Consider the following 11,101-nt stretch of genomic DNA (forward strand, 5'->3'; position numbering starts at 1 on the left):
TGAGTATCATGCTCTGTAAATTTAGATAAAATATAAAAAAAAGTTGGAGTGTTCTCCATCAAACTATTAATATTAATTCATTCGATTAAAGAGCTTTTATCAAATATTTAAATTTCTTAATGATGTAAGAATTAAGTGATATTGGGATCATTGGATTTTTCTCGTTTAGCCGCTCCATTCGACTATAAGCATGTCATATTTTGATTTTATTTTATTACTAAATTAATACTTTGAAGCTTCCAAATATGCTTTGGCCCCTTGATTCTAGCCCATTTGGACTCAGATATGACCAATTTTTGTGTCATTTGGTTCGTCTTGTCGAGATGTTCAATTTGTTTGTAAGCTAGCTTAGATCGAACTTCGGATGGTCCCAATTTTAATTTTGAAAGTTTCCAATTTAAATATGCCTCAAGATTCATGCTAAATCAAGGTGATTTTTGGTGAAGTATCACGGAGCAAAGAATTTTCTTTGATTGTAAATTTAAACAATATTTATTATTCCAGTATCTAATTTCTCTAAGTTAATAAATAAAGTATTAGATCATATATTTCAAAAACAGAAAGCACAAATGTCTACACTACTAATAAACATTCTTTTTATCATGTCAAATTTAATGCATAAACTTCAATTAATTTACACTTAGTAAGACCACCAAATTAATGAAATCAAATTAGTCGAATTAAATATCAGTTAATCTATCAATTTTATTTTGGCCGTCTGATTGAATGGTAATTAATTTCACCAAAATGAAACAATTAAACCATATATCTCATATAGTTATGAGGATTATCATCATTGAAAAAAAGGAGAGTGAATTATGCAAAGATTGTCATTTTGCTAAATTACAAAAGATCAATAAAATATTAAAATTCATAATAAAAATCTAAGAAGAATTTGCACATATCATCAAAATCATAAATATTTACAAATAGAATACCTATTTAAAAAATATATGAAAGAACTATCAACTGTTCATTTGCGTGGAACATGTTGATGTTTTATTATAAAATCAAATATTTAGATAAAGATTTAACTAATAGAATAGGAAGATGATGGTTCAATAATTAGTATAAAGATTTGACTATTATACAATAAACTGCTCCTAAAACATTCAAATTGCAAGCATCTGAACAATAAATCAAAGGCCTCACCAAGTCTCTCTCCTTCTCTCTCTTCCCCTATAATAAGTGATCCTATCTCATTAGGTAAAATGAATATTGATTAATATTTTATTTCATAAAAAATTAGATTTAATTTATTTTTTTAATCCATGTGTCTAATAATTAATATGACTCGATTATAAAAAGAGAATGAACCAATCGCACTGCAGGCGTGATTGTGCAGGCTGCAAATGAGCTCAGCACGGCCACAAGTGCGGTACGCCCGGACACGACTAACACGAGTATGGGACGCTATCTAGTGGGGCGAGGGCGACTCCATTCCGGATCAGTTTCAAGTTATCGGGTCAATCCGAACTTGACATTGTTTTATAAACGGGTCAGAATTTTGAATCCGAACTCGACTCGTATGGAAAATGGGTTGACCCGAACAAAACCTAGAATTTTCCAGGTCGGAATCTAGTTAGGTTTCGGGTAGGGTCAAATATTGACACCTCTTGATTTGAGTGGTTATATTACAACTAAAAATATTTAGATGTTAAATTCACAAATACCATCAATTTTAAATACAATACCATTATGATCAATTCCCTTTTATATTATAAGTTAGACTTAACTTACATGATATGAACTAAGTCATCATAGCACTCTCATATAAACATATTACTTCCTGTTTTACTACTTTGCTTTTCAGATAATAATCAAAATATCATTTGAATACTTCTTTTCCATTGTTCTAAAGAAAAACTTCTATGATAGAAAACAGTTTTTTGTAACCAGAATGATCAAGGTATTTTCCTGACGTAGGATTTTAACTTTATTGCTGTGTATATTTTAGACTGCAACAGTGTTTTTTTTTTAAGATTTGAGTAGGGTTCTCAAAACGGGTCAACAGGTTGGGTTTTGGTATAATGCGAATTGACCCGAGTCCAAACAGGTTGACTCTATCCCAACCCGATTTTACAAACGAGCCAGAAATTTCAACCCGAATCTGACCCGAGCGAGTTACCGAATTGACACGACCAGACCCACGAATAGGTGATGCAGGCGAGGATTGCGAACCTGAATGCGTGGAACTTTTATTTGGTTCGGTGTAAGGATGCAGAAGAACATTCGGTCGTAGGCAAACACCGGCGCGGAGACAAACCCCCGCCTATACCGAGGTGTACCGAGTTTTTTTGGAAAAACTCGATACACCTCGGTATAGGCGGGATTTTGCCGACTACCGGATGTTCCTCTGCATCCGGTCGGAGGACGTAATAATTGTTCAAATGCGTGAGCACTGTCGCGGCTGAGTCTAAACTCCGAATGCGGAGCGATGTCGCTAGGACTATGATTAGATTGAGTTTTCTATAATATAATGATAAAAAAGAGCCTAATCTCACTATAACGCCTACTTATTTTGAGCTTAAACTATTTAAGCACATCTCTAATAAAATCCTAACAAATTTGGTTAATTATATTATTATAATAACTCTTTTTTCCCTCCTTCCAACTCACTCCCGCAGCACCTATCTCTCTCTTCCATTTCCCCAATCCTGGAACCCCGAATCCCTTCCATCATGCTCCAAAGCCTCCTCCCCCAATCCCCGATCAATCCCACCGCCACCTCCTCCTCCGAAGCTGCTCCGGTGACCTCCAAGCGTTCCTCCTCCCCGTCCTCCTCCGACGACCCCCGCCCCCTCAAACACCCCAACCTCGACATTTCAACAGCCCCACCCGCAGCCGACTCGCCGGAGATCGAATCCCGTGGACTCCGTCTTCTCAGCCTCCTGCTCCAATGCGCCGAATCAGTAGCAGTTGATAATCTCTCCGACGCACTAACTCTCCTTCCAGAAATCACCTCCCTCTCCTCCCCATTCGGCTCCTCCCCCGAACGAGTCGCGGCTTATTTCTCCGACGCCCTCCGCGCCCGCATCCTCTCCTCCTACCTCTCTTCCTACTCGCCGCTTCCTCTCAAAACTCTAACCGTAACCCACCGCATCCCCCGCTCCTTCCATCTCCTCAACTCCCTCACCCCTCTCATTAAATTCTCCCACTTCACCTCCAACCAGGCCATCTTCCAATCCATCCACTCCTTCTCCCGTCTCCACATCGTCGATTTCGACATTATGCAGGGCCTTCAATGGCCGGGTCTCTTCCACATCCTCGCATCTCGTCCCCGCCCCATCGAATCCATTCGAATCACCGGAATTGGCCCTGATTCCGATCTCCTCGAAGCCACTGGCCGTCGATTAGCCGATTTCGCCGCTTCCCTCAACCTCCCCTTTCAATTCACCCCGCTTGAAGGCAAGATCGCTGACCTCGCAACCGATTTTACTTCTTTCCGCCACCGCGACCCTGCCGAAGCCACCGTCGTTCACTGGACTCAGCATTGTCTCTACGACGTCACCGGATCAGATCTCGCAGCCGCACAATTCTTATTGTCCCTCCGCCCCCGTCTCTTCACCGTCGTCGAACAGGATCTCGGCCGTGGCAGCTGCGGCGGATTCCTTGGCAGGTTTGTCGAAGCACTGCATTACTACTCTGCTCTGTTTGACGCGATTGGGGATGGAGGAGGTGGCGGGGAAGAGAGATGGGAAGTGGAGAGAGGCGTTTTGGGTGGGGAGATAAGAAACATAGTGGCGGTAGGTGGGCCGAAGAGGACCGGGGAGGTGAGGGTCGAAAGATGGGGGGATGAGCTCCGGCGAGTCGGTTTCCGGCCAGTATCGCTCGCCGGATGTCCGGCGGCTCAGGCGAGCTTGCTTTTAGGCATGGTGCCGTGGAAAGGGTACACGTTGGCGGAGGAAGGAGGGAGGTTGAAATTGGGATGGAAGGATCTATCACTTCTTACAGCGTCGGCGTGGCGGCCGGCGAACTCCACCGGAGAAGAAGAGGAAGATGGAGTGGAGGAATGGGATAAGAGTGGGCGAGCCTCCTTGTGAAAAAAAAATAAATAAATAATAAAAAATGATTTTTAATTTTTCCCTATTACATTATTATTGCTTTTTATTTTTTCTTTATGTATTTACATTATTAACCGGAATTGAACTATGACATCAAGTTTTGTCGGATCAATTTGCATAATTGAAAGGTAATTTAAATATTTTTAACTATCATTATTACATCAATACCATCAAATTTTTACATTCGATTAATTCAAATATTCATTTAAATCTAATAAAAATATTTATTTATAATACTTTCAAATAAATTTTTTTTATCTACCTTTATTTTTTTAACATAGGTCATCAGAGAGAGATAATAATATTCTTATGAAATTTAATTAGAATTATTTATATATATATATATTATTTTAAAAATAAATATAATATAAAAATATTTATAATTGCATTAATTTTAAAATTTAATTAGGAGTATTTATAATTTTAAAAATATTTATAATGAACGTAAAATCATGCAATTTCTACCTGTTTAAATTCAAATAGAAAAATAAATACATTTTGTTAAGGACTTAGGGCACAAACTTCATTAATTATTTTTTTGTATTTTTGTTAATGATTCTGGCATGGAATCCAGTGGGAGAATAACTGGAGAAATGATGATTTGATGAATATATAAATATGCCAGGAGTCAATTCTTGATTGGTTGTGTGTACCTTCATAATGCACGTAGCTTCGCAAAAGCTCGGCCAGAGTTTTTTAATCAAAGCTTTATTATGAAGCATGAGAAAGCCATAACTTAAGATTTCATGTAGGGCAGTTTTTTTTATTGCTTTTTAATAAGCAATAAAAAGTAATCTTAAATAAAGACTAAGGCTTTATTTGGGACGATTTTCTTATTATTTCTTAAAGCTGTTTTCTAGTAAAAAAAATTAACTTTTATACTAAAAAATTGCTTAAAAAAACAGCTAAAAATCCGCCCCAAATAAAACATAAGGCTTCGTGCGGGACGGTTTTCTTACTACTTCTTAAAATAACTTTTTTGTACAAAAATTTTAATTGATATAAGAAGGATGAGGCGGAGATAAATAAAAAGTTGATTTAAGAAGCAGTAAGAAAGTTGTCCCAAACAAAACTTAAGGCTATGTAAATTTGGATTGGTAGCTCTAGGCTTTAAAAATTGTGTCCAACAGTACAAATAAGTCGAGTCAAGTTCTAGTTCTATCGAGCTCAAGCTCGACACGCCTAATATATAAGGGGCTCCAACTCGAGCTGACTTGAATTTTTAAATTTTGGTTCTTTTGACTCGTTAGTTCGAGCTCGTATAAGATGCTCGAATTCGGCTCGATAAATTGAACTGAAATATAATTTGTGTGAAGTTTTTTAATAAACTACTAATTGTGCCTTTGCTATAATTACTTTATTTGAGTTTGATTTAATGAATTTATGTTTTGGGAAAGGTGGGGCCATCCATATATATATTTTTGGGAGGTGGCTACGAAGTTTCTATTCTGCAAGAGAAGTCAATTGACTATTATTATAAAAATTTTAAAGTGTTTTTATTGCTTTTTAAATAGGTTTTTTTATGTTATTGGCTGCAGGTTTTTTGTTTAATATATTGTGATTGCAGTGCAGCAGATTTCTGACAGTAATCGGTTCCTTTAGATTTTGTTTCATAAGAGCTCTGCCTTTCTTTATATTATGATATAATTTATCTCATGATTAATTTAAAATTTTAGTATAATATAAATTATTCATACACAGCATTAATTTCAAGACAGCCAAATGATTTTTAAAATTCACCCTGAAATAAATCATATCAAAATATCGTGACATAATTCTATCCCTCATAAATTTGATATATGGAGAAATTTAGTTCAAGATTTTGTTAAAAATCTTTAAAAAAAGTAAAAAGAAAAACTTCAAAATTTTTATCAATATTTTATCTCTTTTCTTCTCTCTCTTGAGAATGGTGTAGGAAATTAAGATAGTTGGCAGGTTGCCATGGGAGAAATAATATAGCATCGTTATTTTGTGCAGATGTCGAACGTCTTCCGAAGACCAATCAGAATGTGCCACTTCACCCTTTGCTCGGTACTGCAGCTCTGAACTGCTCCGTACCGTGGCTCGATGCCGCTAACGTGGAGCATTTTGGTTATTCCGGACGACGTTCTGCGTTCGATCTCCGCACATAATAATTTCTCCTATGTAGTAACATAAAGTTCTATTCTAAGATATGATTCATTTTATATCCAAGATTCATATCATTTAGGCTTTGTTTGTGACGGCTTTCTTATTGCTTTGTAAATTTACTTTTCAACACAAAAATTTCTTGAAAGTATTAAAAAAAAATAATAATGGTCTAAAGCTGTCTTAAACGAAACCTTAATGATGATTGGTGAAGCTCAAATCCAATGAATAAAATATAAAATTTTACTTTTTTGACATATTAGTTATTAAATAAATAATTGTATGGCATCAATCTAAACATAATATTATTTAAGGCATTTAGAATTATTTTTTTTTATAATATTAAGTGCATAGTGAGAGTCACATTTCTATCAGTGTAGACATTCGGCATCTAAAAAAGATGAGAAAGAACAAACAGAAAAAAATGATGGTTGATGAAGACATGAACACATCAAGAAATGAAAGCAATATATAACTTCTCATAATTAAAGCACCAAAAATTCTTCAGGAAAAGAACAAACTTTTTTTTTCATAGATTCCTTTTGGCCCCACACTTTTCATCTATTTTCACTTTGAATTTTTATTTTATTTTATTTTATTTTTCTCTGATCTACCTTTTTCCCAACAGTGCTTTTGGTTTTGTATTTGTTCTTTTGCTCCTTCAACAGTTGAAATCTTTGTTGGGATGCATTTGGCGATCCTCTTTTTAGCTTCTTGTCTAGTTCTCTTTTGCCTCCTCAATGATCGTAAAATAAAATAAAATAAACAAAATATCAAAATTTTTGTATGTTGAGGTCCCGCAATTCCCGCTCCAACAACCTTTATTGAATTACGATTCAGCTTAAAATGTGACATCGATCACTTTCTTTAACAAGCATTCTGAAAAAATAAGAGATCTAAATTACGCTGAAGATAGATTTTAAGGACATTTTTTTAATTTTCAGTATTATATATAAGTGAAATTGTTATGTGCGGTTCGGAGGCGATTCAGAACGCGCCACATCACCTATTTGTTGTGTACCGTGGTTGTGTACTGGGAGACATGGCGCATATTTTGATTCGCCTCCGAATAGTCCGGTGTCCGCACATAATAATTTCTCTATATATAGACCATAATGTCAAGATTTCCATAGAAAATCATAACCAAATATTCTTTGAACTTTATATAGTTTTAATATTATTTATAAAAATAAAGTCTACTCAAAACTCTCATAATAAAAATTCATTTTTAGCTAGATGAAGGCAAAATTTAAAAATGAAAAACTACTAACATTTAACTTTCATCAATAAATAATAAATAAAAAATAAAGAATTTATCTCCAATGTTTAAATCCCTTGCCTCAAATCAAATTAACATTAAATAAAATTTCTTTTCTTTTTTTATTTTAAATTTAATTAAAATAAATTTTAGATAATACTTTACTAAAGTGCATTTGCTTTGTTTTTTTAAATGAAAATGCATTTATAAATCAATTTGATTTTAACAATTATGCCAATTTTAAATTCATTGAGGCCCAAAACCTCTATTTTAAGTATTATTGTTCTCAAATAATTGGTATAAAGTTATTGACAATTTTATGAATAAAAATTTTAAGCTTATTGATAATTGTTAAAACCATTTAATTATTGATCATTATATATATTTACGCAAAGAAACAACTTGTTCTGTACGTGATCTTTAGTATCATGATAAGTATGCTATAAAAAATTAAGATAACGTATAATTTTTAATAATGCATAAAAATAGGTAAAAGTTTTGTGAAAACTATAACTTATAATGGGTTGAATGGTCAACAAAAAATATTAATGGTGTTGGACAACGGTGGGAAATTAACTTTTATTATTATTATTATAGAAGGGGACATCAAGTAAAAAGAAAATGAGCTTTAAATGTTAGTTATTAACATGCATTAGGCAACGATCAATCAAGAATATTGAAAATTTGTTGATAGCTAACATTTGGCTTAGTTTTTCTCCCGATAGGAGGGGAGATCAAGCGATTAATACATCATATATAAAGTATTGATCATAAGCAGACAATACCAAATTACATGCAAAAAACTTGGTCATTCTCATTATATGAAGAGATTTAACGCTTGAGAAAACATAAATTCAACATTTGCATGCATAGGGCAATGATTGTCATAAAAAGTTGGGCAATGATGAAAAGGTTAATTTGATTGTTCTCCTAATATGACAAGAGATTGTGTGACGACGAAGATAAATATTGCACATTAAATTTGAGTCACTAATAACACTAAAGCTATGGTCCACGAAGAATGACAGAAGTCCAACAATGCTATAATATTAGCTTAGTTATTCTCTTAATAAAATGATAGATAGGATTATGGAAATAAAAAGAATGTTTGTGAATAATGAATATTAGCTTTGTAATCATTTAAGACTAGCGGTTAACGTAGTCGCAATTTTGATATAAGGCTAGAACAAGTAACTAGGAAGATGGATGTTAGTGACTAAAAAATATAAATCATTAGTAGTTGTTTGATGATGATGGTTGTCGATGTTAGTTGGTGATCGATATTATTCGAAATATGATGGAAAGTGTAATTTTGGCTGACGGTTGACATCATTGTATGAGGGATAATGATTAGTATCAAACAATAAATAATGATGACCACTAATGAGCATTTGACTACTAGAATTAGGCAATAGATGATAGCAAGCATTGATGTTGATAAGTGATTGATATAAGTTAGCAGGTATATGCAAATAAATTATTCATAATCATGATTTTTTTTAATCTTTTTATAAATTTATAGAAATATTTTATGTTTTGATATTTTATGAGTGAGAATTATGATGATTTTTATCGAAATATTGAACGCTCAATCAAATGATCCTTATATGACATTTTGTTGTTTCATATATTATTTGAATACTTAGGTGCCTTGGGGGTTTATTGTCATGATGTATTAAGAGTATAGAGTAAATCAAAATGAAGGATTTTTGAAATTTCAAGCATTCGATCATAAATAAAATAAAAGTTATTTATTGAAAAATTTTTAATCCCCCTCAATTCAACTTGATTTGCCCGGATTTGTCCCAAGTGAGTTTGCAAATTGTTGCATCGTTAAACTATCAAATTTGACCACTTGCTCACTCCCTTGCTTATATCATCTCCAACCAAAAAACTCATTTTCCACTCCAAAATGTAGTAATTCATATCCAATCGAACTCTATTTCTTAACACAAAAAAGAATATTCCATGTATATTCTTTCTCAACCAAAAATGCTAGCAATTCTCCAAAATGCATTTGTGAATAGTACGATGCCAATATTAATGTCAGATTGTTCACGAACGAGAGAACGACACGCCTTTTGTGAGACCTCGTTCCCTTACTGTTCCTCTCAGATTTGGATTTTTTCCTCTCAGGATCGTCCAGGACGATTGGAAATCGTCTAGGCCGATCTGCACTATAGAAAATATCGGCCTGAGAATAGTTCTGGGAATCGTCCAGGACGATTTTTCTGGTCTGATCGTCCCGGGACGATTTGGCGATCGGCCGGGCCGATCAGACAACTGATTTAAAGAAATCAGCTCGTTTTGATGAGAGAGAAAATAATTTTAAAAACAAAATATCTGTTTTAGAGAGAGAAAGAGAAAAGTTCCTGAGTATTGTACATGACTTTTGAGATATGAATCGACTTGTATATTGATGTTTTAAATTTCATAGATGCTTGATAGACTGTCTAATTGAAAGTTTTAGATAACTATGGTAAATTGTTTGAGTAATTGATTGACATTCTTTCCAAGTTTGATCTTGGGGCATCACACCTTTTGCCGTTCGATTGAAGATGCCCTTAATCATAGCTTGCCGCCAGTTCCTGTGACATTAACGATCTCATGACACCTCTACCCCCAAAGCCTATATTGTGAGACCCACACACAATGGCAACCATCACCATAATTTACATCCTTCCCCATAACATCGCTAACACTAAACAAGCTCAGTCCCTTCTCACAACACTTTGCAACCTCTGGCTCTTCACACGATATCCCTCTCTCATCAACCTTGGAAAGGCATCCTTGCTGAACTTGTGACCCCTCCAACATCGCTAGCATGTCTCTATTACAATGTCTTCGATTAGTTTAATTTAATTATTGTAATTTATATTTATCTTAATTCAACAGAAATGTAAAAAATGATTTCCTAAATTTATTTTACACTAAGAGGTTGTTTGGTTTCCTAAAAGACAAATGCAATGTCACAAAAATGCAATATAAATGGAATGCTTTGGAGTTGTTTGGATGATTGTAAAGAAATATATGAGATTACATTTTTATTTGGTTTGAAATAAATAAGTGTAATATAACATGCAAAAAAGATTGTGGTTGGTAGTCGATATTGACAGCGATGTGGCCAATGATAGTGGTCGGTATAGTTGATGGATGGCCGGCAGTGGTGGGTGGCCGACAGTAGTAGTGGTCCCTGGTGATGATGGTCAATGGTGGTGGCGACTGGTAGTGGCTGGTGATGACAGGCTGTGGCTGGTGAGCGGGCGGCTATGATTGTAATAAATTTATGATGTATTTATTTGACTTTAAGTCAAATAGTAGTATTTTTGAAACCCATGCAGGCAATCAAATAACCCTTAAATTAGATGACCATAATTATTTCAAATTTGATTTATTTGCTTCACTTTTTTTTTTAAAATACTCATAAATTCTAAATACTTTCAACCCTTTAATCACATTGAGATTAAGCACATTTATGCTCATTAGATGAAGTCTTTGTTCTCCTAATAGTAAAAAAAAAAAAAAAAAAAAATCAGTGGTTGTTTGAGGCTTAGATAAATTCTTAATTATATTCAAGAACCAAGAGTATTGATTCAAGCTCATTTGCACACAATTGAAGTTTTTAAATAATTTTGAGTGCCTTGAGAATATT

The 11,101-nt window shown here is 34.2% G+C and overlaps 1 protein-coding gene across 1 annotated transcript; it reads left to right on the forward strand.

Annotated features, from left to right (window-relative positions):
- The first annotated feature begins 2,606 nt into the window (after positions 1–2,606).
- LOC110096143 (scarecrow-like protein 23) lies at positions 2,607–4,176 on the forward strand. Its single transcript, XM_020821924.2, has one exon. It carries the CDS (start codon positions 2,682–2,684, stop codon positions 4,041–4,043), a length of 1,362 nt encoding a protein of 453 aa, XP_020677583.1. The 5' UTR covers positions 2,607–2,681; the 3' UTR covers positions 4,044–4,176.
- The last annotated feature ends 6,925 nt before the right edge of the window (positions 4,177–11,101 follow it).

The sequence above is a fragment of the Dendrobium catenatum genome, unplaced genomic scaffold (genome assembly GCF_001605985.2).
Source record: "Dendrobium catenatum unplaced genomic scaffold, ASM160598v2 fragScaff_scaffold_627, whole genome shotgun sequence".
Lineage (NCBI taxonomy): Eukaryota > Viridiplantae > Streptophyta > Magnoliopsida > Asparagales > Orchidaceae > Dendrobium > Dendrobium catenatum.

Excerpts from the sequence above, each read along its gene's own strand:
- LOC110096143 (XM_020821924.2), top strand. The coding sequence starts at position 2,682 with ATGCTCCAAAGCCTCCTCCCCCAATCCCCGATCAATCCCACCGCCACC.